The sequence below is a fragment of the Anoplopoma fimbria genome, chromosome 16, assembly GCF_027596085.1.
Source record: "Anoplopoma fimbria isolate UVic2021 breed Golden Eagle Sablefish chromosome 16, Afim_UVic_2022, whole genome shotgun sequence".
NCBI classification, from domain to species: domain Eukaryota; kingdom Metazoa; phylum Chordata; class Actinopteri; order Perciformes; family Anoplopomatidae; genus Anoplopoma; species Anoplopoma fimbria.
Genome location: NC_072464.1, coordinates 20,038,839 through 20,066,620, shown reverse-complemented (window position 1 = coordinate 20,066,620; position 27,782 = coordinate 20,038,839). Strand labels below are relative to the sequence as shown.

The following is a 27,782-nucleotide window of genomic DNA, read 5'->3' as shown; positions in this document are numbered from 1 at the left end:
CCCCCCCCCCCCCCCATTTTTCCAACAGTTGTGCTTCGTCATCAACATGTTTTGGCTTCAGTTGACCTGATTATTGATCAAATATACACAAGTGTCTCTCCTCAGTCTCTTGAACATTGTCTAAGGAAAAAAAAAAGAAGTGATAGTTATTACAATGCAACATTAGCAGCTATATTATTATATGATTTATGTCGGTAAGTGAGGTGAAACTGAAATAGAAGCTTATGCAGGACACTGATGACGACACTAAACTGTAAACCAGATCTGGGAGGAAGGCTGATGATTCCATGTTCTCAACATTTTGATCTGATTATAAGCCTGAAGACTTCATTTAAAAATGAATTAAAATAAATAGAATCTTAGGTTGAGAACTGCTCAATCAATTCATTAAATGTCTTCTACAGCCAAATGATGTTACTAAATTAAAACATGAGAATCACTCGGCGTTCTCCCATGACTGGTTTAATGTTCCTTCCTGCCTTCTTTTTTGTTCTCATCGCTTTTAAACGGGGTTGTTAATGTCGACATTAAACGCTGAGTCATCATCGCTGTCATCGCTGCCTGTGGCTTCCAGCTCCCTCCATCATGACAGGAGTCGATCGAAAACAGCAGCATCTGTTTGAAACAGAGCTGCTGTGGGTTTGTGTGTGTGTGTGTGTATGTGTGGGAATGTGTGTGTGTGGGAATGTGTGTGTGTGGATACCCTGGGGACAAATTTCAAACTAAAGACCAGTTAATTGTGTATGGCGTGTGGCACTGGGGACAAAAGCTGTCTCCCTAATTTGGAAAAGAAATGACTTTATGGTCAGAGGTTATGGTTTGTGTAAATCTCCTAAGTAAAGTGACTTAAGTGAACGTGTTTGATGGGAAGTTGCACGTATAAAATTGTGATTTTGGATGTCAGCTCTGAAGCTTCATATCTAGATTTATATTTAGCTTCATATTTAGCATACAGGCATGTACTGAATCAGTCTTTTTTTCTATCTCTAGTCAAGACAGCGAGTATAATTTTTTGCAAAATGTTAAATTTGCAACAGTAGGAGTCAATAGAAAAGTGCTTTAAACACTTTTACACACTAACTTTGCAATCAGGTGCATCATGGGTAATATAAGTACAGTTTTGGTTTATTACGTATTTTAGTCACAGTTAAAACAACAATAGGAGAGCTACCAGCTTCTTTACAGTGAAGTTGTTCCTGTTGAGTCCTAGTGAGCATGGGTGGCATCCATTAATTCCCAGAATCAGAATCTGCTTTACTGTCCAAGTATGTGAACACATAGAAGGGATTTGACTCCGGTTTTATGTGGCTCTCAATGTTCTAAAACCGAAATAGACATACAGCTACAAAGGACAACACATTTGAACAACATCGAAAAAAGACATAAACCTTCTATTTACAGATATAAATATAAAAGTGTATCTATATATAAAACCAACAACACAATATAGTTGTTAACAGTAACACAGAAGTGCAATGATGCAAAGTTCAAAGGGTGCTGGAATAAATACTGGATGATTAATGTAAGTTGCTTTATATGCTATAGGTGGATGAATATGACAGCATATACAGCAGAGTGTATACAGTGTGTATTTAAACTATGAAAGTATATCATTTACAGGTACAGAGGGTATTAGTGTTAGACAACGGCATGCCAGTTAAAGAGAGAAAATGCTGTTTTATTGGTAAAGGACGGACTTTTTAATTATGCTAATTGCTGGACGTGGGTCCATTTAAATTAAAAATAAAATAAATATATATATATATATAATTGTGTGGTGGTATGGTGGAAATTTTCTATCACATCACTCAGGATCATTTGGTTCTTTTGTCACTTTAAATGTGATCATTGAATTATATTTTTTTGTATTTTTATTTTTTTTTGTCTTCAAAACCATTTTTTCAACCTTTTGTTTAAATGTTTTTGTCTTCACATTTACAAAGGATTAGTCTTCCCTTTTAGAGAAATAAGGATTATTTTATATATTTATTCCTTTTCTGAGCTGTTGACCTGATCTGACTCTTTGACCTTTGACCTCCATCTCTGCTGCCGCTGCTGCTTGCTGACTGTGTCCTGCCTCTGTGTGGACGTTTTGCAAACTAGCGAATGCTTCTAATGCCCACAGTTATGCAACGCTAACCTGCTAAGAGCTTCCCACGAGCTAACCTGCTAAATAATAGCTTCTGTGCTAACGTGCTAATAGTGGCTTCTGTGCTGGCCTGCTGCACTGGCTCTCCCATCATCCACTTTACTCACTCCTCATTATGGTCTGCTTGCTGGGAGAGACGGGAGGTCAAACCTGTTCTCCATCCTCTCAGTAAGCATCCCTGCTTTTTGTCATGGTAACCCTCCGCCTGCTCCCGCCTCACCTCCACCAGCTCACACTCTCGTCTGTGACCTTTGACCTCTGTGTTAACCTCCTGCCTTTTTCTTTCTCTTTTTTACTTTTCGGCTGGATCGCACCACGTCCTCCTCCTCCTCCTCTTTGTCGACATTCCCTTTTTCGCATATTTTGTTTTACTACATATTTCTGTTTTCATTTCAAACTGTCTCCGAACTTTTGGTTCAATCGTTTCTCTCTTACTCGTCCTCTTCATCACATTCTCGTCTTTTTTTCCCCCCTCTCATACAATTAATGTATATTTTTCTATTTGTTTCCTTCTTGCGCCCTCAATTGTTTCCTTCTCTATCATCTTCAATTGTTTTTACATCTTCTGTTTTTTTCTTCACCTCTTATCTCCTTCATCTTTCCTCCTTTTCCTCCACCTGGTTGTTGGTGGAGGATATCTCACCCGTCTCCTCTTCTTTTCTCCTCCTCACCCTTCATTTGTTTCTAAACATTTCTCTTCCTCTTGCGTGCTGTAACTTTTCTTCAAACTTTTCTTTACCGCCAACTTTTTTCCCTCCTTCTTTTCCTCCTCCTATCTTTGTTTGTCATCTTCATTTCCTCTTGTTTTTCCTTTTCCCTTTCCTCATCTCCTTCATCTCTTATTCCCTTGTTTCCACTTCTTCCTCTTTCCTCTTCCTCATTCCCTGGCTCTTTCCCTTTCCTCCTCCCTTCTTTCCTTTCTTCCCTCTGACCTTGTTTCATTCCCACCTTCTCCCCTTTTCCCTCGCTCTTCCCTTCCCACATTTATTTTCCTCCATCTTCCTAATGGGGGCACTAGTCTTCCCTCTGTTCGCCCTATGACATCATCCAGTGCCGCCTGCAGCCAGTAAGCGCCACAGTTCAGACGCTGGTTGCCGTGGATACAACCTCTCCAGACAGGAAACAGAAAGGGGCCCTCTCAACTCCAAACCCCGCCTCCTCCGGGGTGTCAGAGACTCCCTCATTGGTTTCTGTTACCACTCAAACCCCGGCTCCCGCCTGGCAAATCTGGGACCTTATTGGCTCGAGCCTGCTTCACATCCTCTGCCTAGTTCTGCTGTTCTTGGCCTATAGTTGGAGCGAGCTAACGTAACCGTGACAACAGCTTCCTGTCAGTCACCTGCCAGCGCGCCCGCCCACTTTCTGCCCAGCTTACTACTCCTTTTTATTTATTTATTATTTTTGGCTGCATTCATGCCACGTGGGAAACATAAGCTTCAAAATAAACTAGAAATAAATACACTTTATCTGGAAATGTTCGTTAGTGTTAGTGATAGTTTCGTGAGCCCATCAGTATTTCCTTTACGTCCACATATGTGAGCATTATACAGCTATTACACCCAAAAAAAAAAAAAGTTTGGAGTAGTAAACATATTTGTCACTGTTCTCAGATAGAATACAATACTTGTTTTTCTCAATAGTTGTACTAAAAACATCAAAAGAGAAAAAGAAAATTGAGAACAACTTTAATACTAATGTTTTGTTGGTTTTGTTTTGTTACTTTACGAGAACTTTGGCTCTGAATTTAGGATTGGGAGACCTCTTGTTGATGGATTGATGAAATTGATTGGTTGTATTTTTCTTAAAAAACACAACATAACAGTGTGGTTAACTGCTGTATTCTTTATATAATGGCTACACTAGCCGAGCTACAACAGAGCTACCCATAAATGTGTTTCTAGTCACTGTCGGAGCTCCACCAGACTCTTTGAGACAAAAAAACCCTGATAGTAGCGCTATGCTGGTCTCTGACTGCAAGAAGCCTGGCAGAGTTTGAGCGTGTTGTTGCTCTTTGACATTTGTGATAAACACAAAACAAAGCAAGAAAAAAAACTAAAGCAATCACAATTCAAAAACTACTGTCATGACATTTGAATTATAATAAAATGTATATCGTCTTTAAACCACCAAAATCTTGTCATCCCATGTGATACGAATGCAGCGTCAGCTAGTCCTTCTCTGTTTTTTCTTTACTTGGCGTCCATTTTTAAGGAAAAATCAGCTCTCAAACGTTTTTTTGTGTCTTTTGAAATAAATTGACCCCAAACTTAAAACAGAGGTCGAAAATGTGGAACAGCAGGTCTCTTAAAGTCACTGATGTCTCTTCAGCGTGCCGTACAGCAGGGATTATCTGATCCGTGTTTAGGAGGAGCCATGTGAACTCTTTATCTTATCCATTAGGGAAATAAACACCATGATGTAAGAAGAATAACCAAATGAAAAATTTGGTCCAGTATTGACCTTTTTTTCGTGAGAAAATAAATTCAACATCATGGAGGTTCTAAGGGGCCTGATTCAACATTCCTACATTTATTATATTAATCAGATCACTCACATAAGAACAAAGCACTATCAGAGTGCTAAATATATTTTGGATTTATGAAGGATTCACTGGAATCAGCTGGGGAAGGCGTGTAGAAACAGCTGTTTGCGTTTTGCGTCTCGCTTTCCTGTTTGTGAATTGCTACAATGTGGGAACTGGAATTAGGACTGAAAGTGATATTAACAACTACAAAACGCAAGCAGGATATGAAATCATGTCTCCTTGTTAATTGGTGTCTGCTCGATGTCAGTACCACAGACAGCGCCGCAACTACACACACACACACACACACACACACACACACACACACACACACACACACGAAACAACGCTGTTGATTATTCTTGAACAACAGCTTAACGATAGTCACGTATCTCGGCCAATAATATTGTTGTTTTTACTTTTTTGTAATAAATGCATAAAGCTTAAGCAGAAGGGGATAATAAATGAGATATTACTCGACAATCATTGAACAATAAGCAAGACTTGACCAATCAGATTTGATTATATAAATTGTTAGTCCGGGACACCCCTAATATAAACACAGCTACAGAAACTGGCTGTTGATCCATGTAGTTATAGTATTAATGAAAATAATGGTCTTATAAGCAGATTTTTATATAATATTATGGTGTTTACATGCACATGACCATTTATTCAAGTAAAAAAAGTTTACCAACCAAACACATTATGTATCTATAAAAAATCAACAAGCACTGGTTTCATAAAACGGAAAGAACACAGATGAATTGTCTTCATTTGCGTTTGTACAAATCTTGCAGTAAAAACAATGTTTGTTTGCCATATCTTCATAGTACAGAAAAACAACATGCCACACAGTTATTCAATTCAATTCAGTCAAAGAGCGACAAAAAAAGCACAGCAACGTTTCCTTAGATTAGGTGTTAAAGGAAGTTCAATGCTAGTTTGCCACATGCATGCTCGCACTACTCATCCACAATAATCCACCACTATAGCTCTAAAAAGCTCAAAAAATGTCAGGTCGATCAGCAATGTTTAGATCAGAAATAAAACATGTCCACCAAATTATACTGATTAAACAGAATACACTATAGAAGTGCTGAAGACCTTCAAGATGGCCGACAAATGGTACAGCTGAAGCCGTACAGGATGAGGAGAAGGCCCTCCATAAACACTTGTTTAACTTTGAATATTAGCAGATTACCTGCACATTAAAATGAGTATCTGAGGGACAATAGTTGATGCCTTGAAATTGTATTTTTCTGAGTTGTTCCCATGTTTCAGAATAGCTGGACTTCATAATAAGCACATGGTTCCTGAACGGTTCAGTGGCTCACAATTAAAGAGCCACACAAGGAGTAAACAGTCTTTTCTAGTTTGTGATTATAAAATGCTGAGGAGCAAACGGAAGCCATATTCTATTAATTATTGATTATTTAGATCAGTTAGTTGTCATTTGGGGTCTTAATTTGAGTATTAATTGTTATTTAAACACAATATTTGAGTATGTTGTTTTGAAACTGAAGAAAAATGTGAATTTTATTTTATCTATTTATTTATCTTTGTCCTGCTTTCTGAATTTACAAATGTGTATCCTGATATGCAATGTGACTGTTTGTGGAAACATTTGAAGGGCTATAGACACTAGATGAGTTTATGAAGTTAGATATATATATATTAATCTTATTAAGCAGTTTATCTTGGAGGGTTTGATACGTAGAAGAGATTATCACTCTGTTATGTTTAGAGAAATTAAAAAAGTAAGGAATGTGTTTTTTTGCTGGCGCCAACTACAACTTAATAGAAATCACAATTTTTCCTGCTCATGTGAGCAGTTTATTGGCTGTTTGATTAATTCACAGAAACTGAATGAATGCAGACGTCTTCACTGGTACTTGGCCTTTTTATCATACACTGAATATTTGACATAAACCAGTATAAGATGACTAAATATGAATTGTTTCTTTATTTTATTATATTTCATATTCTGTGAATTAATTATGGCAGTTGCTTCTGTTTTTGTTTTATTATTTTCCCCCTTTTTTACTTTGATGATGTGAATGGATTTCATGTATGAGGAGGATTATTTTTATGACTTATGTATGATATCTGACTGTTAAAGACGGCGGTAATAAATGCAGTTTAGGGATGTTGTCTGTTTGACGGAGTCGTTGTTTAAGATGGAGGTAGAAAACATTACAACTACACGTTACAGATGGAACAAACGAGATATAACACGTTCATTTATGAATTTTAGAGGTTATGGTGGACAGATTTATTTATTTGTTTACCTTTGGACAGACAGGCTTTCACCTGTTTACAGCCTTTATGCTAAGCTAACCTAACTCTTTGTTAGCTGTAGATTCATAATAATTTTCACATCTAACTCTTGGCAAGACAGCAAATAAGCATAAAATTAAATAACTTTTCATTTAATCTTAGGTTTTACAACCAAGTACATAGCTTTACACCACCTTTTAATTTAACATTTAAACATTTTGAGGTTATTTTACGTGTGACAAAATCACCTCTGGGTTATCACGTGACCTAAATATGAAACTTAAGGCAACTGTGTTGATCCTATGGTTGTGTTATATATTTTGTAAATAAACAAAAACTGGCAGTAATCTAGTATATGATGCATACATTTGGTCTATAAAAGTCAAGTATGCAGGATAAGAATAGCAACTCTTTGGCAGTGTTAGATTCAGACTGGGGGCCATGGCTAATTTCTGGAGGCAGTATGCACCAGTGTATATCCGGTATGTTCCAAACTCAGGAAAAAAAACTTTAGTTCGTCCATGTTTTGGCCTGAATTCGTGGAGCATTTTGTGTCTAAACCTTCTGTGTCTCTTCTCTGCCTCTACATCTGCTCCTCCACTCCTCTTTGTCCTCCACCCCTCCTCCCCCCTGACTCCGCTCTCCCAGGACAAACTGTGTCTCCCTCACCACATCCTGGAGGAGAAAGGCCTGGTGAAGCTGGGCATCACGGTGCAGGCTCTGGTGGACGAGGGGTCCCCCAAACACACCCTCCTGACGTGAGCGGCAGAGACGGGTGGAGCTTCCCCTGACTGACACGTACAGCAAACACACACCTGGATCATAAAAAAACAAACGCTGACTTGACCTCACTTTAAGCTGCAGCACGCCTCTGTGATCATTCTGCATCCTTCTCAGTAACAGAGTGCTTTTATTAGATTCAAGGATGCAAAATGGTGTTAAGGGAACTAAAGATTTATTTGCTAATTTATGCGAGGGAACTTCTGGGTGGAGTCGGTTTGATGCCACACGGATAGACAAGTGGGAGAGCCAGAATTTGACTGGTTCCAGTTGATTTCTTACCCTTAAATGATTAGTTTTTTTATTAGCGTCAGGGGAGATGTGAGTTGAGATAAACATAAGAGACACGAAATGTCAACTGAAGGGCATAAATACAACTCTAGGACAAAAAAAAAAAAAAAAGGAAGAAAAATAATTTATTTTATCTTCTTTAAAAATTCTTACACTGGTTGTACCAAAAAAAGTATTAGGGCCACATTGACATGACATGTATTGCTTTTAGGAATGAAGTTAAAATATTTTGATGAGTAAAAATATATATAAATATATATATATATATTAAAACATTATTATTTTAATTTATTTAGAGAAAAGAGAAGTAGTATTACAAGTGATTTTTTTCAAAATTGTTTTATCACTTCTTTTTTTCTTGAAATTACTTTCAATACTTTTTGCAAAAATGTATTTGGGAGATTTTTAATATTTTGAGATTTGAGAATTTTATTTGACAGTCAAAGCGGTAGTATTGCAAGATGTGGCTTTGTTCTTGTAAAATTATGACTTTCCCAATGAAAAGTATGATTTTTGTTAGTTTACATAATATTTCTTTCATAAAACAATTGTGACTTAATTAGAAAAGAAATCAGATATGTTCTGTGCAACTGTGGCCCTAAAACTCTGTTGTACAAAAATCGGTGCAGGGGGCATTTTTTATTTAAATTTGGTATTTAGTGACAAATTAGATTTAGAGTTTGTGGAGCTGCCAATCTGAAACATTGAATCTGAACCATTGAAGCACCTCCTTCACCTGTTGATGTCATGCAGTCTACTCTGATTTTAAAAACCATCAGTTATCTACAGATTAAATATCTGTTAAACTGAAGTCTTACTGGACTGTGTGAGGAAAACCAAAATGTTGTAGTTTAACATACAGGGAGGCAACGTTTAACCACAATTTGTATTTAAACATAAAGATATTTATAATATAAAGCGAAGCTGAGATAAGTTGTTTGAGTTGTTGTACACTTTCAAAAGGAAATATGCCAAAAAATATTTTTCTCTAATATATTTTAGGTATAATTTTGTCTGTTTTCTAAAAGTTTTCCTGACTTTCTGTGGAGCTCTCTGCATGTCCCTGAACCAGGTCTGACTCTGTGGGGACACTAATCTGTGTTTATCAAGCATCTCTGATGGATTCTCACAAGTCCAGGTATTATTTTTTATTTGCTCTTTTCTTACCTTGAATCCTTTCAGCAGTTTATGTTTATTTGGGAGATTCATTTTTTTCTAATGTGCCGAAGACACACAAAGTGACCAATGAAAAGAAAGTCACAAAACACTCCTCATGTCTGCTATTAAGACTGAAAGCCCAGATCATCTTGATTTATGTGTAAATATGGATCAGCTTCCATACTTGCGAGACACTTGATAAATACCAGAGTTGTGTATGAGACTTTTGTATTCCAGGATGATGCTGGTTCAGGATCAGTGAGGATGAGATCTCATGCAGCCACAGCTCCGGCTCAAACCGTCTGGATTGGTTGGGAGATTTAAAAAAACAAAACTTTGAACACACATTTTGAAACACAAACAAAAAACTCGTAAGCAACAAGTTCTATTACAAACCGCTAACCGTCTGTGTGAGTTCGTCCAAACCTCGGCCCTCTTTGAGGTCGGAGCTGCTGCTGCGTGAGATCTGAGATTCTGTGGCTCAGAGTCGGTTTGGGTTTACTACACTGTTGATGCTTCATTCCTCCGCCTGCTACGTCAACAGTATTTCAGTCTGTGTGTGTGTGTGTGTGTGTGTGTGTACAAATGAGTTGCTGCTTGGTATGAACCATGTGGTTATGCAAATCATGCTAGATACCAGGAGGTTTTTAAGGGGCAGTAAGTAATTGTTGAATAAACGTAGCAGCTGCGAGTGAAGACAGGACGGGTTTTTATGGAACCAATATAAGCTGTAATAGTACCTTTCTGAGAGGGTCAGGTCTGCTAATCAGACCTAAGACTCATTGACCAATGGAGCTAGGTAATCTAGAACTTTCTATATTTCTAGAACCTGCTCTATTTGGTTTCTTTGACTCCAATTTGGACAGGATTAATATTATTTATCCCCTTGTTCTGGATGACAGTGTAGCCACTTGCCAAGTACTGGCTCTGTAATAGACAATAATGATCACAGGCTGAGTAAAAAAACGTGTTAATAGAAATTGTATTATTAACTACTCAAATACTAATACCAGACTGGAAATACTCCGCTGGAGTCCTGCATTGAAAAGGTTACTTCAGTAAACAAAACAAAGGAAGAAAACCGACCTAACTCAGCATTTAGAGCCAAATGGGGCCGTTGTGGTTCAATAAAGAAGAATTAGGATTATTTAAGCCTTTGGTGATATTGAGAGATAAATCCTCTCATAATAATAATAACTTTTCCAGGAAACTGGATTTACGTACTGCCCCTTCAAAACCTCTTGGCAGGTCTGGGATCAGATCGTGTTTCTCCTAAATGCCATAATAAAACCACATTAAGTGTCTGACTCTCTTGAACCAGCGGGCTTGTATGAATGAGTGATTAAGAGTCTTTTGTCCTGTACATATAATGCAGCTTGCTATCCAAAGCTTGAGCTACTTAAAGATTCAGCAGTTAAAAAAAATTATAAAATTAAATTAATGTTTCCACTGGATCGATTTGACAGTTGCCAAAACAAACATTTACTCTCTTGTGATAAAGCTAAATGATTTAATTTAAATGTACTATAGCCTGTGTACATATTATTGATCACAAGGGTTTCCTGTTGTGGAATTAATGTTTGAGAAAAAATAGTGATTAGTTATGTATTTGTCTATTTCCTCATGTACTGTATATTTCACCAGAAAACACTCCTATCAGCAACTTTAACATCTGATTAATCCACAATATCACATATATGATAAAAAAAATACATCAATGTGCACGTATTTCAACACTATGCTGAGCTTGGTGAAGTTATGACACAAATACTGTTTTATATTCATTATATCAGCTACTATGATCAGATAACAGTATTATTTGTGCCTCGTGGCTAAAACGTGTAAAATAGAAGTAAAGCAACAAACTGTCTTCCAAATATTTCTTACATTCATGATTTTAAATCATTTTGATTTAATTCAAAAAGCCTGCTGAAAAAATGTCTTAAAGGTATCGGGATGATAATGTCAAATAATATGGTTGATTTTAGTAAATAATTATGATTTCAATTTGCTTGTACGTAATGAACATTTCTTCATCAAATCGTATTTTGTATCCACAGTTTTGTACTAAATCATCACATTCGTTTTGGGGGGAAAAAAGCAATAAAACCAAACCGGCTGCTTCCCCGACAGAATCTGCACTTTAAACTTCAATATTTATATCTTTGTTTTGGCAACTGAGAAAAATCTTAAACCACCTTTAATCTGAAACAAGAGAACAGATGTGACGCTGGTGTAAATTGTGTAAATGTGTTGAATCAAACCTGCTGAAGCAGTGTTGTTGTTTTTAATGTCTCTTATTTTGTATATAAATATTGTCCAAAAACAGCCTGTACTCACATTTTTGTACTTTTCTGACTGGGAGGAAATTTATTTTTTATGTGACTTTGATGTAACATACCCTTTTGTAACTCTTTGTGAACCTTTTGTGTAATTTGTTGTACAGCAACTCAAATTTAAATGCATGAAATGTCCCTTTAATGTCGCCTTAACTGCTGTGAATACTGTATATAATACACTGTATTTCTCATCACTTTATCAGTAAAGACCTCAACTGTCTGAATTATGCAATCAATGAGTCGAAATACTTTCTGCACAACATATGGATGTCAAAACCATCTGTAGGGCTCCACAATTTGACAACATTGGGAGATTCATAGTATTATATGTAGTAAAAAAAAAAATCAAAGTATAGTTCGTCAGTAAAATGAGGATAGTAAATCATGAAAATGTCCTAAAAAGGTAATTGTATAGTATATCAAAGAGTCAGTGTTATGATTTAAAGATATTAAATAAGATAAAAGATATAGAATACATATTAAATGTCATAATATAGTATGTCACACAAATGTAAAAAAACAATTGGTAAAAATTCAAGTTAAGTATTTTTGTTATGAATACTTCATATGTGTATAAGTCATAAAATATCATAGTATACTATGTTAAAATATATTAATAAACGGTATGGTATGTAAACAAAATAATCATAGTATGTCATGGACAAAGTCATAGTATAGTGGTCCTAAAAAAATGTCATAGTATAGTATGCTATAAAAAAGCCATAAAAATGTCACAGTATAGAAAGACATAAAATATGTGATGAAAATTCAGTTTAATATGTCAAAAACAAAATCATGAAATATGTCATAAAAAGTCAAATTCACATGATATAAAAATATATCCTTGAATAGCATGTCACAGACATATACAAAAGTTATAGTATATTTCATGAAAATATGATAAGTATGTTATAGTAATTTCAAAAAAAGTGTTATAGTATGTCATTAAAAAGTAATTGTGTTGTTTGTGATAAAAATGTCATAGTATAGTACATTATAAAGAAATGTCTTAGTATAGTATGTTGTAGAAAAAATCATACTATAGTATGTCATTAAAAAGTCATAAAATAGTTTTTCATAAAAATGTCAGTATAGTATGTACAAAAAACAGTCCAGTATGTCATAAAAGTCAGTTTAGTATGGCATAAAAAATCATTATATAGTTTGTCATAAAGTCATAAAATAGTTTTTCATAAAAAATGTCATTGTATAGTATATTGAAAAAAATCATACTGTAGTATGTCATAAATGTCAAAGTATAGCATGTCATTAACATTTAATACATAAATTATAGTTTGTTAAAATCTCAGTGTAGTATCCCAACAAATGTAAATAACATATAGTATGACATTAAGATGTTGTAGTATAGTACGTCATAAAAAAAAATCATATAACAGTTTATCATATCTCTCTCCCAAAATATAGATAAACACAACTATAATGTAACACTGGATCTTCCATGTTTTCCGCTCCTCTTTTTGATGTTCCTGGCCCACTCAGACTCTCCTCAGTAGAGGAACCATCAGAGGAGGACGTTGTTGCTGGGAAGGTGAAACGCTTCAGCCAAGCGATGGTCTGAAGATGCTTCAGGAGAGTCTGAGTATCCACAAGAAGACGTGTCCACCTGAGAGCTCCTCTACCAGCTGACATAACTTTAGTATATAAGAAAACATTTATTTACACTTTGCAGGTTGACAAACTTCAATAAGAACAAAACACCAAAATTAACAACTGAGGATTTTATTCTTAAAAATACAGCTGTGACTGTTTGATGACAAAAGACAAGCCGAGCAGAATCCACCAGGTCACTGTCGGGTCGTAGGGAACATATATTTTAATTTCCTCTGGCTCATTTATCCAAAACATGATAAAATAAAGTTTTTGTAATTATATATGAGACTTTAGGTCAGGGTTGTTTAAACAGAAGATACAAAGGCATCTGACTCTTGAACATTTGAATTTGGTTTGAGGGAACATATGACGTTATTGTACTAAATTCTGGCAAAATAAAATGCTTGTGATTGATGTCAGGAGATCAGAGCAGCAGGGCCAACGTGAACTGGACTGACGTGTTCAGCGTTCCTCCTCTCTGGTGGCTGATCAGGCGTTGAGGAACTTGGCGTGGTGCTTGATGTGATCGTTCATGAAGGAGTAGATGAAGAAGTAGCTGTGGTCGTAGCCCTGCAGGAGGAAACACGACTTCAAGGTCACAAAGCAACTCAAACAGAACAGATGTGTTAAAGTCGGAACTTTTAAAAACCTGGGTTGTACCAAAACAAATGTCTAATTAAATAAGTTAAATGTTTTTTCAATGTCAATTTATATTATTGGCTGATAAGTAAGAAAGTTTAACAATTGTTACTGTTCTGATAATGGAATTTCAAACACCACAGTCCTATTTTTGTGAAAATATTAATTCTGAATTTCAGCTGAAGTTAATGAAGCTTCATTAGTTAAACAAATGAAGTGAATAACTTCTCAAGTTTCTTTCTTTATAGTACGAAACACCCTTTTTGTGGCGCAGCAAGGACACACAATGCAGACTAACTTCACTATAAAGACTTTGAAGAGACACATTTTACTGCCAAACTCTTTCAAAAAGTTAGCCGTGGATTTCTGTTTCAAACACTGACTAGTTGTAAGAGTAGCGTAGCTCGAATAGAGAACAACAGAGCCAGTACTGCTACAATCAATTTTTGGGGAAGTTTACATTTTGATTGAACTGTTATGTATGTTTCTTATCATTAATAAACATTACTTTGCAGACTAACTGATCATTTCAACAACATTAATGTACTAACTTATTATTTGCTATATTTAAAATGATATTAAACAAAATGATTCACCTCTAAGTTTGAACCAGAACAATGATTAATAAGGAAAATAAATTGACAGCCCAAATAAAAAACACCTACTTCACCACCTGTCATAGGGAGGTGATTTACCCAGCATGCAACTGTTATGTTGATCAGTTAGCAGACGTGTGTTTAAATGATCCACGTGGGTGTCAGAATGACAGACTGAAGGAACTGACCGGCTGCAGTCTGAAGACGACGGGGATTTTCTTCTCGGAGCAGACGGCGATCAGGTTGTCGGGCAGCAGCTGGCTGGCTGACAGGAACTGGTCGTCACGGCCCTGATCGATGAGGATGTCGAGCTGAGGACCGGAGTATGACGACGCCAACGCCGTCGCATCGTACGCCTGAGAGAGAGAGAGAGGAGGACTGAGAACAGGAAGCTGGAGAAGTCGCGTGATCCTTTAACACTCATCAAACAGCTCAAACAAGTTTGAAACTGGTTCAAACTTTGACTAACAGTTCTCTGGTGAAAAGTTTCAGCTCTTTTTTATCTGTCCACGTTTGGAGAAGTCTGTGTCTGTTTTTAAAAAATGTCATAGTATAGTATGTCATTAAACATTTCATAATATAGTACTTCATAAAAAAATGTAATAGTTTACTTTGTCATAAAAAATGTCATAGTATAGTATGTCCAAAAAAAATCATGCTTTAGTATGTCATTAAAATTTCCTCAAATAGTACCTCATGAAAAATGTCATAGTATAGTTTGTCATGAAAAATGTAAAAATAGAGATTTATGAACATAATGGAAGACAATTTTGTGTTGAAGACATAGACATACATGTATAAAAATAAACTATTATGTACATAAAATATATATATATATTAAGTAAATGTATATAAAAAGCAAGGTAGTAGGTTTTATCTGTGTCTGTTTCTGAGATTTATGAACAAAATGGCAATTAAGTTTCTGGTGAAAGACGACATGCTTAAAAGTTAACAGTGAATTATTTTGACTAAAGAAATCGCAGCAGCAACATTTAAGTAATTAACACATAAATGCATCAATGAATATAAACAATAAGATAACATATGTATCTTAAATTGAACAATCAACATTAGTACTTTCACTTTTGCTACTTAAACTAGATTTAGATGCTAATACTTCTGTACTGTCACTGAAGTAAAGTTTTGAATGGAGGACATTGATCTCACAGTCCTCACCATGATCAGATCAGTGTCTCATTATTACAGTTATTATCGGGACCAGTCTGCAGAGGTCTTACCTCCCAGGTGGACCTGTCGGAGCCCAGGTATCCTGAGAAGGCCTTCTGTCCCCAGGGACACTGCATCGGGTTACAGATGGGAGCGAACGCAGACACAGCCTGCAGGAAACACACGAGGACGCATCAGCATCAGCATCAGCATCAGAATCAGAATCAGCTCTGTTGGCCAATCTGTTTACGCATGCAAAGAATTTCACTGCAGATTTTGCATTGCGCTTAATATACTTAAACAGAAAAATTTACATGAAGACAAAAGTTTTCTTACTTTCTGTTTTTTCTTTTTTGCTTTATACAAAAATAACAAAAACGCATCTAGTCTCTCTTTTGTTCTATTTTTTATTATTATTTATTATTTGATAATTCACAATAAATAATACTAATAATAATTTCTGTATTTACGTCACATTTGTTGATTTTGGTCCTCATCAAATGTTTTTTTTTAATGCTGTGTGGAAAAGTTGGGAACAATAAAGTTCCTCACACCCGATTTAGGTGTGATTTAGCAGCCTGTGGTGGGTTCTCATAATTGTTTTCAGTGAGAGTTAAGGTTTTTTCGCTCTATGCCCTGAACGAATAGAGCTGCCATCTGTTTTTCTGAACACAAAACAGATGGCTAATTAGTGCAGTACTTGAGATTTTCGGTAAGTTGTTTTCATCTATTTTAACTGTACTATTAATTATAAGATAGCGTAAAGTTCATGGTTAATGTTAAGCTAACATTAGCAATCATTCAGTGGTTGCCTTGCAACAATAGTAAATCAAATTGCTTCAAATTGCAAAAAAACGCTTTGTCACAAAAAAGGTGTGTTGTGTATGTCGTTTTGTTTATTATGATGTTTTTTCTTCAGGGTGGCAATCAGAGATCAGTGTACTGCAACAGTGAATTCATGTACAGTACTGTATGTATAAAGTTTATTGAAATAATTCACTGAATAAAAATATTGTGTGCTCTTCATATTTTTTTCCTGTTACATTTACTGGAAATAAAGATTTTGATGGAGGATGGATGATAAAAATGATGTCAGTAAGGTTGAATACATATACATATATCTTCCTCAATGATGTGCAATACCTTGTATTTCCCAGGGTTCTTCAGGGCACAGATGAGCGCCCCGTGGCCGCCCATGGAGTGACCGCTGATGGACATCTTTTCCGGGTCGGTGGGGAAGTTAGCGTTGATTAATTTGGGGAGCTGAAAGAGAGGTCATCAAGAAAACTCATTAGCTGAATATAAAATTGAAAAGTCTTGAAAAGTTTTTCAGGTGAGCGAGTGACATAAATCCAACGCACCTCCTCAGTGATGTAGGAGTACATGCGGTAGTTGGTCTTCCAGGGGTCCTCCGTGGCGTTGACGTAGAAACCAGCTCCAGTGCCAAAATCCCAGTTCTCATCCTCTCCCTCGATGTTACAGCCACCTGATGCATGATGGGAAACAATGAGGGGTCAAAGTGATGACAGAAAACCATCTAAATCTCTGAGTTATTACAACATACGAGTAAAGTTGTATAAATCCTGCAGGCTAAAGGCTCAAGGCTACATTAGCTGCTACTAGCACAACATACACCAATCACTGACTGAACTTTCAGCAGTCCAGTTGCATTGTTGGTAATGTAGGCAAACACTTTTGACAAGGAAGAAGAATGTGTGGAATAAAAAAGATATTTTTATTATATTATATATATTATGATGTTAAAAATGTGTGTTGTCATGTGTTTTGGATGTGGACTGATGAGGGAAAATTAATTTAAGCAATTTAGCATAAAGCTGCAGCATAACAAAATAAAAATAAAATGGTGTAGGGGTCTGAATACTTTCTAAGTTCAATGGAATGAATACAGATAGTTTGATTCAATCAAGAGGACAGTGTTGAGAATCAAACCTTTGAAATATACTATCTGGGTCAAAATAAACAGCACTCATGTTAAGGTAAAGGTGGTTTGGATGAAGTTGTCTCTTGGAGTTGTCTCCCAGGTGTGTTTGTTTCACTGAGTGAGTGTGTTTTCATACGTGGACTGGTGTCGGGTGCGACGATGATGATGCCGTGCTCTGCAGCAGGAACCTGACTGCCGGCTTTGGTGATGAAGTTCTGCTCCGTACATGTCAGACCTGCAGAGAAACACAGAGTGAAAACTGATGATGAAGACCTGGAGTCAACAGAGAGCTAAAGAACAAAAATACGAGTCTGGTTATTTTCTACAGTCTCTTATTGTCAATAAACCTCATGAAAAGACAAAAACTAACAATAATTGATTTACTAAAAAGTATTGTGTGATTAATCTTCTTTCTCTGTGCTGTAGAGCTCCATTGTTGTCCTAAAACTAATAAAAACACATCATTCTTTTGACCTAATGTTCACATACACGGTCCTGTTGCCACCAATACTCACTAGAGCACCAAATGTGGATTAATCTGGCACTGAAAATATTTTAACAAATTCCTAATTTCCTCTTCTTTTTTGATAAAAATCTACAGTGAACAGCGATTTTAGGAAATTACTGATCTTTTTTAAACATGAAATATTATAATTGTAAGCTGTTTTTAAATATGTACTCAGTGCCACAGATAGAGTAGGGAAGTTACAAAGTATTGAGATGGACAAAAACATTTTTTTTAGTTTTCCTTCATGGGATTTAAAAACAGGCTTTAAGATTTGATGTGAAACTGTGGGCTCAGGGCTGAAATATTGAGTGCAACAGTAGACCTTTCTTTCTGTCTTTAAATTATTTATTTCTTTCCGTCTTTAAATCGATTAACTCAATAATCAGCAGACAGTCAGTGACGCTCTGACACCAGGCTTCACACTCACCAGAGAGCCAGTACATGACGGGACATTTGTCGGTCTCAGCCTTGGGAGGCACAAAGACTGCGAACTTCATCTTACACTTGAGCTCAGTGCTGCATGGAGGAAACACAAACACACATGAAATCATATCTTCATAGGTTTGGTGTGTGTGTGTGTGTGTGTGTGTGTGTGTGTGTGTGTGTGTGTGTGTGTGTGTGTGTGTGTGTCGCAAGATCTGGGTGTAAACTTGGACCTTTGAGCTTTTAGCACACTTAAAGGTTTTGTTAAGATCTCACCTTTCATGTTCGAAAACCTTCTGGAAGCCACCAGCGCACTTGTTGGAGGACACTTGTGTGAGGGCCATGACTGATCCGGAAAAGCAGAATGAGAATAGTCTTCTGACAAAATGCATATGTTGTTACCTAGAATAATGACCAATGATTAAATATATATACTACTGCTGTTCCAACTGATTTAATGTGGTTTATAGTGTTTTATCTTATTTCAAAGTACAACTAAAGTGCAAGAAACATGCTTTCAACAACTCATGAAGAGTCAACACTTTGACATATTGTCACATAACTGTAATAACTGTTATCTCAGGAGCACTTTGTGGATCTCCTCACTAAAAGCAGCTTAAATAACAGTCACAGTGTGTAAACTAGCTCATTCTGCACAGCTGTATAACACCAAACATCTGGACACATTGTAGCAGCTGTAATGCAGCTACATGTAAAAATAGAAAGGTTAGGTTGGTGAAGGTTAAACAGGGGGAGTGGACCTGCAAACAGCTTGCAAATCAACAACTAGCAAAAGTTATTATCTAAAAGGAAAAGAAAAAAAATCACTAAACTCTTGTTTTCTGGAGGAGATTCACCCAAAACACTGCACACAAAAACACTATTAATACAAAAATAGCCTTTTGCAATATGCATCATATATATGCCGAATTGCTCAAAACATATTGTCAAATTCTAAACACATAAAGAAAAATCTCAAAAAACACTTTTGCATTGTATTTATAAGCAGAAGAGTGTTAAAACAGTGACATCTTAAAGGGAGTCTGGTGGACTGTCCCACCGCGGGGGCGCGCATGGTTAACTAGTGAACTATTTAGAGTTTCTGCTGTGAAATAAAGCTTTTTAATAACAAGTGACAAAGCAAATGCACAAACTAGAAGCACAGCTGTCCGATGCATACCTTCTCAAACCTCAGTGTTTGGATTAAAACGCGTGCAGAAGCCTCAGTCTGACGGTGCAGCAGAGCTGAAGGTGCAGAGTTCAACAACGTCAGCGTCAACGTGATGACGTCACGGGGGCAACATTCGAGACGTGACGCGCACGTACAGACGCTAGATGGCGATAGTGGTTGGTAGGGGAAAAAAATGCATTATAGCTTAGTTTTGTTTATTTAATTAATTAATTAATAAGTCAAATATAATATTGTATTTTATTGTATTATGAATAAATATTATTATGTTATTTGTTGTTATTATATAATTAGAATTATAAAATATTGATTGATTTAGAGTAGGGTTATGACTTTAAAATTAAAAATAACAATACATAAAACAATAGGTGGATAATAATTGTATGACATATATTGTATGCACTTGTTTAAAGGGCATACTTTTTTGTTATTTTTATATAAATTAGAATTATAAAATATTGATTGATTTAGAGTAGGGTTATGACTTTAAATTAAAAATAAAAATACATAAAACAATAGGTGGATAATAATTGTATGATATATATTGTATGCACATGTTTAAAGGGCATATATATTTTTTTTTCGCTTTCAAATTTTGTGCTGGTACTTTGAAGAATCTAAAATATAAAACATATTCTGGTTTGTTGAGCATTTGTTTGTTTACCACATCATTCCATAGTTTGGATGTCTTCAATATTAACAATCTACAATGTAGAAAAAAATAAAAATAAAGAAAAAACATTGAATGACAAGGTGTGTCCAAACTTTTGACTGGTACTGTATATGTTTGCACTACTCTTTTCAGGCCAAAAACATTTTCCACCATCGTGGAACTTTGATCAGACATTTAAGTCTCTCCAAAATACAAAATACCTAGAACACTTCACCACAGAGTTGTTGAAAGCTTTGCAAATCAGATGTCCAATATGCCATTTAGCAATCCTGTTTCCCATCCGTCCGTCCTCAAACATGGTCACCTGTAACCATTGGCAACCACTTTTCAAACAAAGAAGCCCACTTTGTGTGAAGCAAAGCAAGTAAAATAAAATTAAATTACTGTCCAGTGTTTACATTCTGTGAAAAGCCTAATTTCTCTCAAATAAAGCCAATCTTTGTTTATCTATATCTGTGTTTTTTTGCTCTCCATATCATCAGTAGACCTTCATCCCCCCCACTGTGTCCGTAGAACCTGGATTGTAAATTATTTAACACAAACACAGCACACCAATGCTTGTGTCCTGTCTGTCTTTGCAGCTGCTTCCTAAATTAGACCGTTTCAAATCATCCACCACCCCCAACGCTCCAAAAAAAAAAAAAAAAAAAAAAGATTAAATTCACTCAGCATCCTTAAATACTCTCCCTGCTCTCAACATGATTATGCTTACGCCTGCAGCCATTCACCCATGTGTGCTGGGAAGATTCCATTTAAAACTGAATTTGTCACACATTACTGTTTTCCTGCTCATCATTTGAATCTCTCAGGCAGCAACAGAAGGACTTCAGTGTTTAAAGCCACTTTTCTCTAACTGGACATGTGTGTGTGTGTGTGTGTGTGTGTGTGTGTGTGTGTGTGTGTGTGTGTGTGTGTGTGTGTGTGTGTGTGTGTGTGTGTGTGTGTGTGTGTGTGTGTGTGTGTGTGTGTGTGTGTGTGTGTGTGTGCATTCCTGTGCTGGTCTAAATCAACCCACCTGAAGTGCTCTTAAAGGTGCACACTGGCTCTTGAGAGGGCAAATGGCCCTCTCAAGAGCCAGTGTTTAGTTTGTCTGTTCCATAAAACATGACTCTGTGAAGAGGACATGCTCCATATGTAGATATAAATGGCTCCTTCTAACATATTAAAAACACAGCAATACTTATTTTCAGTTGACCATAGACTAAATAAAACATACTTATTTATCTTATATTCCTTTTTCTGCCTATAAATACCCCTAAATGCTTCACATTGTACATTTAAACACCATTTACATTTGCTGGTCTGTACCTGACCTCTGACCTCCCAGACTCAATATTTAATAACATTTTATAAAAAATGATAGAAGTTGAAGTATTTTGAGAACACAGTTTGAGAATCAATTTTGAATATTTTGAGAATAAAGTCTGATATTTCTCGAGTAAAAGCCTAAGAAAATTAAGAATAAAGTCGTAACATTTCTGTAGAATTATTATTACATGTATAAGTCATAATCATTTTTAAAGTAAATTCATATTATTGAAAATTAAATCAGTAGAGCTCCAGAATAAAAGTGGAATATTATGAGAATAAAGTCATAGTATTATTGGGACAAAGTTGTAATATTTTGAGAATATTGCAACTGACTAAAGTGAGTTAAGTCTTCAACTTTAACTTTCCTTGTAATATTATGACTTTATTGTCATAATATCATTCTTTATTTGTCATCACACTTTTTTTCTTGTAATATTATGACTAAATACATTTTCTGATTTCTTTCTCTCTGATGAGTCCCGTCAGTGTGATGGGACTCTGGAGGAGGAGGCTCATGAAGTAGATATAAGCTTCATTTGGAAACCTGACACGCAAACACAACCCAACAACATGATTGTGTTTCTACATGATGTCTTTATCAAAATGACAGAGGATGCAGGTAATGATTTATTTTGGCAAATCATTTGTTGTAGTTCATTCTTGGGATTTGATGATTTTTTCCTTTTGGATATATATTTCACAGTTATTTAACAGCCCTGTTTCTTGTGAGTGTTTATCCAGATTTATTCATCTGTGCAACTCAACCTGCCGACCTCTGATGCTCTGGGAGTTGACGACCTGAGTTGCCTCAATGTGACAGACAAGACGTGCGTTGGCACTACACAAAGAGTGACACACACAAACACATGATATGAGTGGTTCATATTTTCATGCATTGATGTATCAACTGAGCTGAAACTGTGAAATAGAGTCAAATTTGTCAAATTTATCCCAGTCAAACTCCACTTTATATGGAAATAAGTGATTCTTTATGAAGCTCATGTTTAGGCTGAGAAAGCACAGTTCAGTGCGTTGAAATTAAAGTCCATGCAGAGTCTGATGTGTCCTTAAATGACCGCCCTTCAGAATGTAAAACCTTTTCACTGAGATAATAAAACGATCTCTGCTTAAACGGGACATAAAAAAGATCTGAAAAGTGGCCATATTTTCATACTTGTTGCTTCATCTTTATTTAAAATTAATTAATGTAATTAATGTTTACCTGATGCCTCACAGTTACAGTTCAGAGAGCCACTAAAGTCGTTTTAGTAATTACACTTTGCTGGATTAATATGAGATAATGATCAACCTCTGCAAGGGTCATATGTCCTATTTGAATATTTATGCATCATTTATATGAAAGGATAGAGAAAAAGTCATGGGAAGTATTTTGGGATCATTTCTGCTTGAATAATCAATGAGGAGCTGACATCTGTTATTAGTCACTGTATTACTTTAAATATTTTTTAACAGTAATTCCCGCTCTATTTCTGAATGCATGATCAAACGGTTTCAGTGTGAAGACATTTATAATTTTCCTACCAAATGAGCCCCGGTGAATTTTAGAAATAACAGTTGATGAATTTAAGATTAATGAAATGTGGGTTTGAATGTTTGACATGTCTGTCTGAGGGTTTCCTGAGGCCATGGGAAGTCAGCAGCTCATCACTGAACACCACAGTCTGTGGACACAGGTGTCTAATGAGATTATGAATTATAAATGGACATTTCCTGATTAACCAGGCAGAAGCTGAAGCGTCCGTAAGACTTTGTTTCTACACTGAACGGAAAAAAACACACAAATGTACATTGTGTGACACAGTATTCATAGGCTGCATATATCACACCAGTGGCTCCCAGTTCATTTTTTTCTGGGGACCCATTTTCAAAAGTGACAAACCGGTGTGGTTAAATTCACATTAGGCTTTATCTATAAATTGGGAGAAGATCAAATTTGTGCTAAAATGAATGTTACTAACCATTTTTACAGCCATTTCCTAATCAATTTATATTATCTTAAATATTTTGAAAACATATAGGTTTGATAAATCACAACTTTGTTTATGCACAGGTTATTTAGAACATATTCACATCTTAAACACTTTATTAATGAGGCCAAATAAATGCATTTAGGCAGAGTTAACAGACTATCTCATTATCAGTAATAGGAACATTCATCCCTCATGTGGCTAAACGGTGTACTGCAGATATAAATGTTAAATAAAAGACTAGAAGATATTTGTCAACCATAATATGATCTCCTGCATCCCTCCTGTGGGTCCTGACTGTATTATATATGTTTTTTACAACATCAAGATTTTATGATAGGATTCCTTTAATCCAGTGTCAGTGCAACAAGTGACTGTAGAAAAAGGAAAGTTGTGTTGTTTGATCTTTTTTGCATCTTGCTTGAGAAACACAACATGTAAATATAATCACATTTTGCATACAGTTTACATACATGTTATACCACTATCAGGAATTGGCCAAAAAGTTCTGCAGGAACTCATGAACTCTTTGAATTGCCGGGGGTCTGTTTTCGCCATCAAAACTCAGATTAACATGTTCTGTATCTTCTAATTACATTTATTTTGTATGCATGCACATGCTTAAAAGGCCAGACACAACATTTTAAATGTTATGTTTGTGTGACATTTGTTTTTGCACTTTTCTTTGCACTGCGTGGTCCGTTTGTGCTCAGCTGCTGTAAAATGAGAATTTCCCCTTGAGGATAAATAAACTCTCTGGATTATGCTGCGTTAATTAAGAGCAATAGAAACAACAAGGAAGTGACTGGTGTTCTTAGTCAAGACTTTTCTGATTCATACCTGGAGCACAGGGAATGTTGGATTCTGGCTGCTCAGAAAATGTGCATCATTTGCATGTACACAGCTGTGAGGTAGTGTCCTCAACAGTGGAATGAATGGTTGATTTCACACACACAAACATGCACAAACACACACACACACACATATGAATGGGTGGGAGGGGCCAGTCTAGTCTGTCAGTGCGTCTCAGGATGTTATGAGTTTAATCAGAGTGAAGCAGAATCCAATAAACTGCTAATGGCCAGGAGTGGGCCATGAATGATAATGTATGATGTGTGTGTGTGTGTGTGTGTGTGTGTGTGTGTGTGTGTGTGTGTGTGTGTGTGTGTGTGTGTGTGTGTGTGTGTGTGTGTGTGTGTGTGTGTGTGTGTGTGTGTGTGTTTGTGCGTCTGCTCGTTTGTGACTATATATTTTGTGTGTACCTGATGTACTGCGGGACCAGAAAAAAAAAGGGAAGCCATACAAATTAGGGTATAACTAATGCATCTAAAATGATTTTTCTAAATGGTTCATTTGTTATCTTTTTTCAATCAATATTCAATTCAGCAGTATCCAAAAGATTTACAGCAATAATAAATCAGAGTAAAGCAGCCAATCGTCACATTTGAGAAGCTGTTTGACATTTTTTCTTGATTAATGACTTCAACAAATAACTCATTATGAATGTTTGGAAACAAGAGACGGAGGATTTCGTATAAATACATTGCATTCATAAGCATTAAAGTAACAATAAAAACAGTTAAGAAAAATACAATTTGGATCAAGAAGTTTCCAAACTGATGAATTTGAACTGCAAAGAGGATCAACTAGTGGTAACTGCGCTGCTGTTGTGTTTATAATGTCAACGAGGCAATATTGCTGACTTCCAGAGGTTTAACTTCTCACCTTGCTGCAGTGATGTACAGGTGAACTCCAGGACACTGTGACATCACCGTGGTTAAAGGCGCAACAGAGAACATTACTGATCAGACCCAATCCAAATGGATTTTGTGCAATAAAGGGGATAAATACAGTGCTGATTCCTGTATATGGTAGATGTTTAACATTGTACTGAATGTTCTTCCAGTAAAGACCCATAAAAGCGATGTTTATGGGAAAAAACACTGTTCTTCAGCTTTAAGTTTATTTAAGTTAATCCTTAATAAGACTAATTCCTCATTTCCACTTCATTGCTCAATAGCTGCTTTATTGCCTTTAATGGCATGAGTTTGCTGCTCCTACTATGATTATTTCTAGTAAAGCTGTTTCAAATGGCAACAAAATAATTCGTTTTTATTTATGTTTGCATATAAATGATTCTTTACTAAATCTGTTTGCTAATTACTAATTATTCTATCCTTAAATGCTAAATTACTAATTTGACATTTGACATTTGTAATGCATTCATTTAAATGCAAAGTTAATAATTAAATTCCTAATTGCTTTTTCTAAAATAATAAATGTAATAACTGATATATAATTAACACCGTCCTCCGGACTCCACAACTAAAAAAGGTGGCTATTAATAATGCTTGTGTGTTGTGTGCAACAGACTGCCAACAGATGGACGTCTGCAGGAATAGAGCAGCCGGGTTGAACTCTTGGATTTGGGCCCTGTTGCATGTTTAACACCTGAACCTGCACTGGCATCGTTCCACTACGGATCATCACTAAATGGAAAAGACACAAGAGAGAGCTTCGATAAACACATAACTGGAATGAGAGAATATGTGATGTGATGTGATGTGATGGGTGACATGAGTTACCGTCCTCTAACAGGATGTCGCCATCTTATCCCTGTCATGAAGCCCTTTGATGCAGCATGCACAGCTAATCAGATTGAAACGAATGGTAAATGGATAGAGGCTCCTTTTCTGAGCCCGGCCTGCTAATTACATGTTCCACCATGTTAATCAAATAACATGCTATCACTTCAGCAGCAGGAGCCAGAGGGAGACACAGGTTTTTTTTTTACATTTGCTGGGTAATTTGCCCTCGTGTCTGTATTCAGGAGTATGACACGGATAATAGATGTTCACCTCTCTCCTCTATTAAGAATCCTGCAGGTTTTCACATTCCTATTATCAGACAGTTCACTGATTAAAATCCCCTTTTCATTTACTTTTTTTGAACTCTTAATAATTTTCAATTAAGAGGAACACACAGAGGAGATAATAGATTAAGAAGGAATAAGGTTTATGAACATACTCAACTGTTCAAATGAATGGAATCAGCTCTTCAAAAGTGGTTATTTTAACAGAGATGAAAACTGTATAAGTCAGACACCTAATGTTTAAATATATAAATATTTATATTTATACGTGTATATAGAAGTTAAATGTTTTATGCCTCCCTTTCCTACTTTGCTGTTTAAATATATAAATATTTATATTTATTGTTTTTTGTTTTTCTGTTTTATTTGTCTATTTCTACGGATGTACACTGAGAGCGACGGAAAAACCGAAGTTGAATTCTTTGTATGCGTACGCATACTTGGCAAATAAATGTTTCTGATTCTGAAAGATGACTTTCCGCAACCTAAAAGAACTTAAAAATGAAGAGTAGAGTAGTCTTCTAAGGCATCTGACCGAACCCAATCAAGCTTTATTGGCAGGAGATTACAAACTTTTCAACCTCCATGTAGATAATATCAAAGTATTGTATTTTCCTATCTCCAGGCCATGGTCAAGCCCTACACCCCCGCCCGACCACTTCGCTCTGCTGCCTCGGGGCGACTGGTTGCCCCGTCGCTCAGAGGTCCCTGAGGCCGATCCACCCGGTCACAGCTTTTTTCTGTCCTGGCCCCTCAGTGGTGGAATGAACTCCCCACTGACGTCAGGACAGCAGAGTCGCTGCCCATCTTTAGGCGCAGGCTGAAAACTCACCTCTTCATGAAGTACTACCCGGAGCCTTCCTCGTAGCACTTATTGCATTCGTATTAGTTCGTTGTACTTATTGTATTCGTATCAGTTCGCTGCACTTATTGTATTCGTAGTAGTTGCTGCACTTATTGTATTCGTATTAGTCTGTTGCAATTATTGTTTTCGTAGTAATTTGCCTCTGCACTATACTTTTGCTCTGGTTTATGCTTTTAGATGCTTGTTTAAGAAAGGAGATGCACTTATGACTTCTGGTGACTAGTAGTTCTCTTGAATACCTATGTTGAATACACTTCCTGTAAGTCGCTTTGGATAAAAGCGTCTGCTAAATGACTGTAATGTAATGTAATGTATTTTGCATTACAGGGTTTCTACTTCCCCTCTCATGAAAAAATCCTCCTTTCTCAGCAGAACTTTCGTTGTGATTAAAAGCTCTTACTGTCATGTGTTCTCTGACTTCACTGTAGGAGTTGGTAATGCCCAAGTTGGACACTTGTTCAGTGCTTTCATGCTTTA

The 27,782-nt window shown here is 36.2% G+C and overlaps 2 protein-coding genes across 6 annotated transcripts in view; one reads left to right on the top strand and one right to left on the bottom strand.

The window, feature by feature from the left end:
- The window catches only part of lrch1 (leucine-rich repeats and calponin homology (CH) domain containing 1), a 71,952-nt gene extending 63,720 nt beyond the window's left edge, over positions 1–8,232 (top strand). For all 3 annotated transcript variants that reach the window (XM_054615112.1, XM_054615113.1, XM_054615111.1), the window contains one exon: positions 7,602–8,232. In XM_054615112.1, the coding sequence (XP_054471087.1) occupies positions 7,602–7,715 (114 nt within the window). In that variant the 3' untranslated portion in view covers positions 7,716–8,232. The remainder of the gene's footprint in view (positions 1–7,601) is intronic.
- Positions 8,233–13,516: 5,284 nt separating this feature from the next.
- esd (esterase D/formylglutathione hydrolase) lies at positions 13,517–19,676 on the bottom strand. 3 transcript variants are annotated; one of them, XM_054615521.1, is made up of 9 exons: positions 19,588–19,676; positions 18,684–18,753; positions 18,412–18,500; positions 17,613–17,711; positions 16,896–17,020; positions 16,678–16,797; positions 15,606–15,704; positions 14,556–14,723; positions 13,517–13,702 (listed from the first exon to the last, which is right to left on the bottom strand). In XM_054615521.1, the coding sequence occupies exons 2-9, from the start codon at positions 18,749–18,751 to the stop codon at positions 13,622–13,624; spliced, it is 849 nt and encodes a 282-aa protein (XP_054471496.1). In that variant the 5' UTR covers positions 18,752–18,753; positions 19,588–19,676; the 3' UTR covers positions 13,517–13,621. The 3 variants fall into 3 exon arrangements, with proteins under 3 accessions (XP_054471496.1, XP_054471495.1, XP_054471497.1); XM_054615520.1 differs by having other exon boundaries at positions 18,684–18,809; positions 19,588–19,669; XM_054615522.1 differs by having other exon boundaries at positions 18,684–18,759; positions 19,589–19,657.
- Between the last annotated feature and the right edge of the window lie 8,106 nt (positions 19,677–27,782).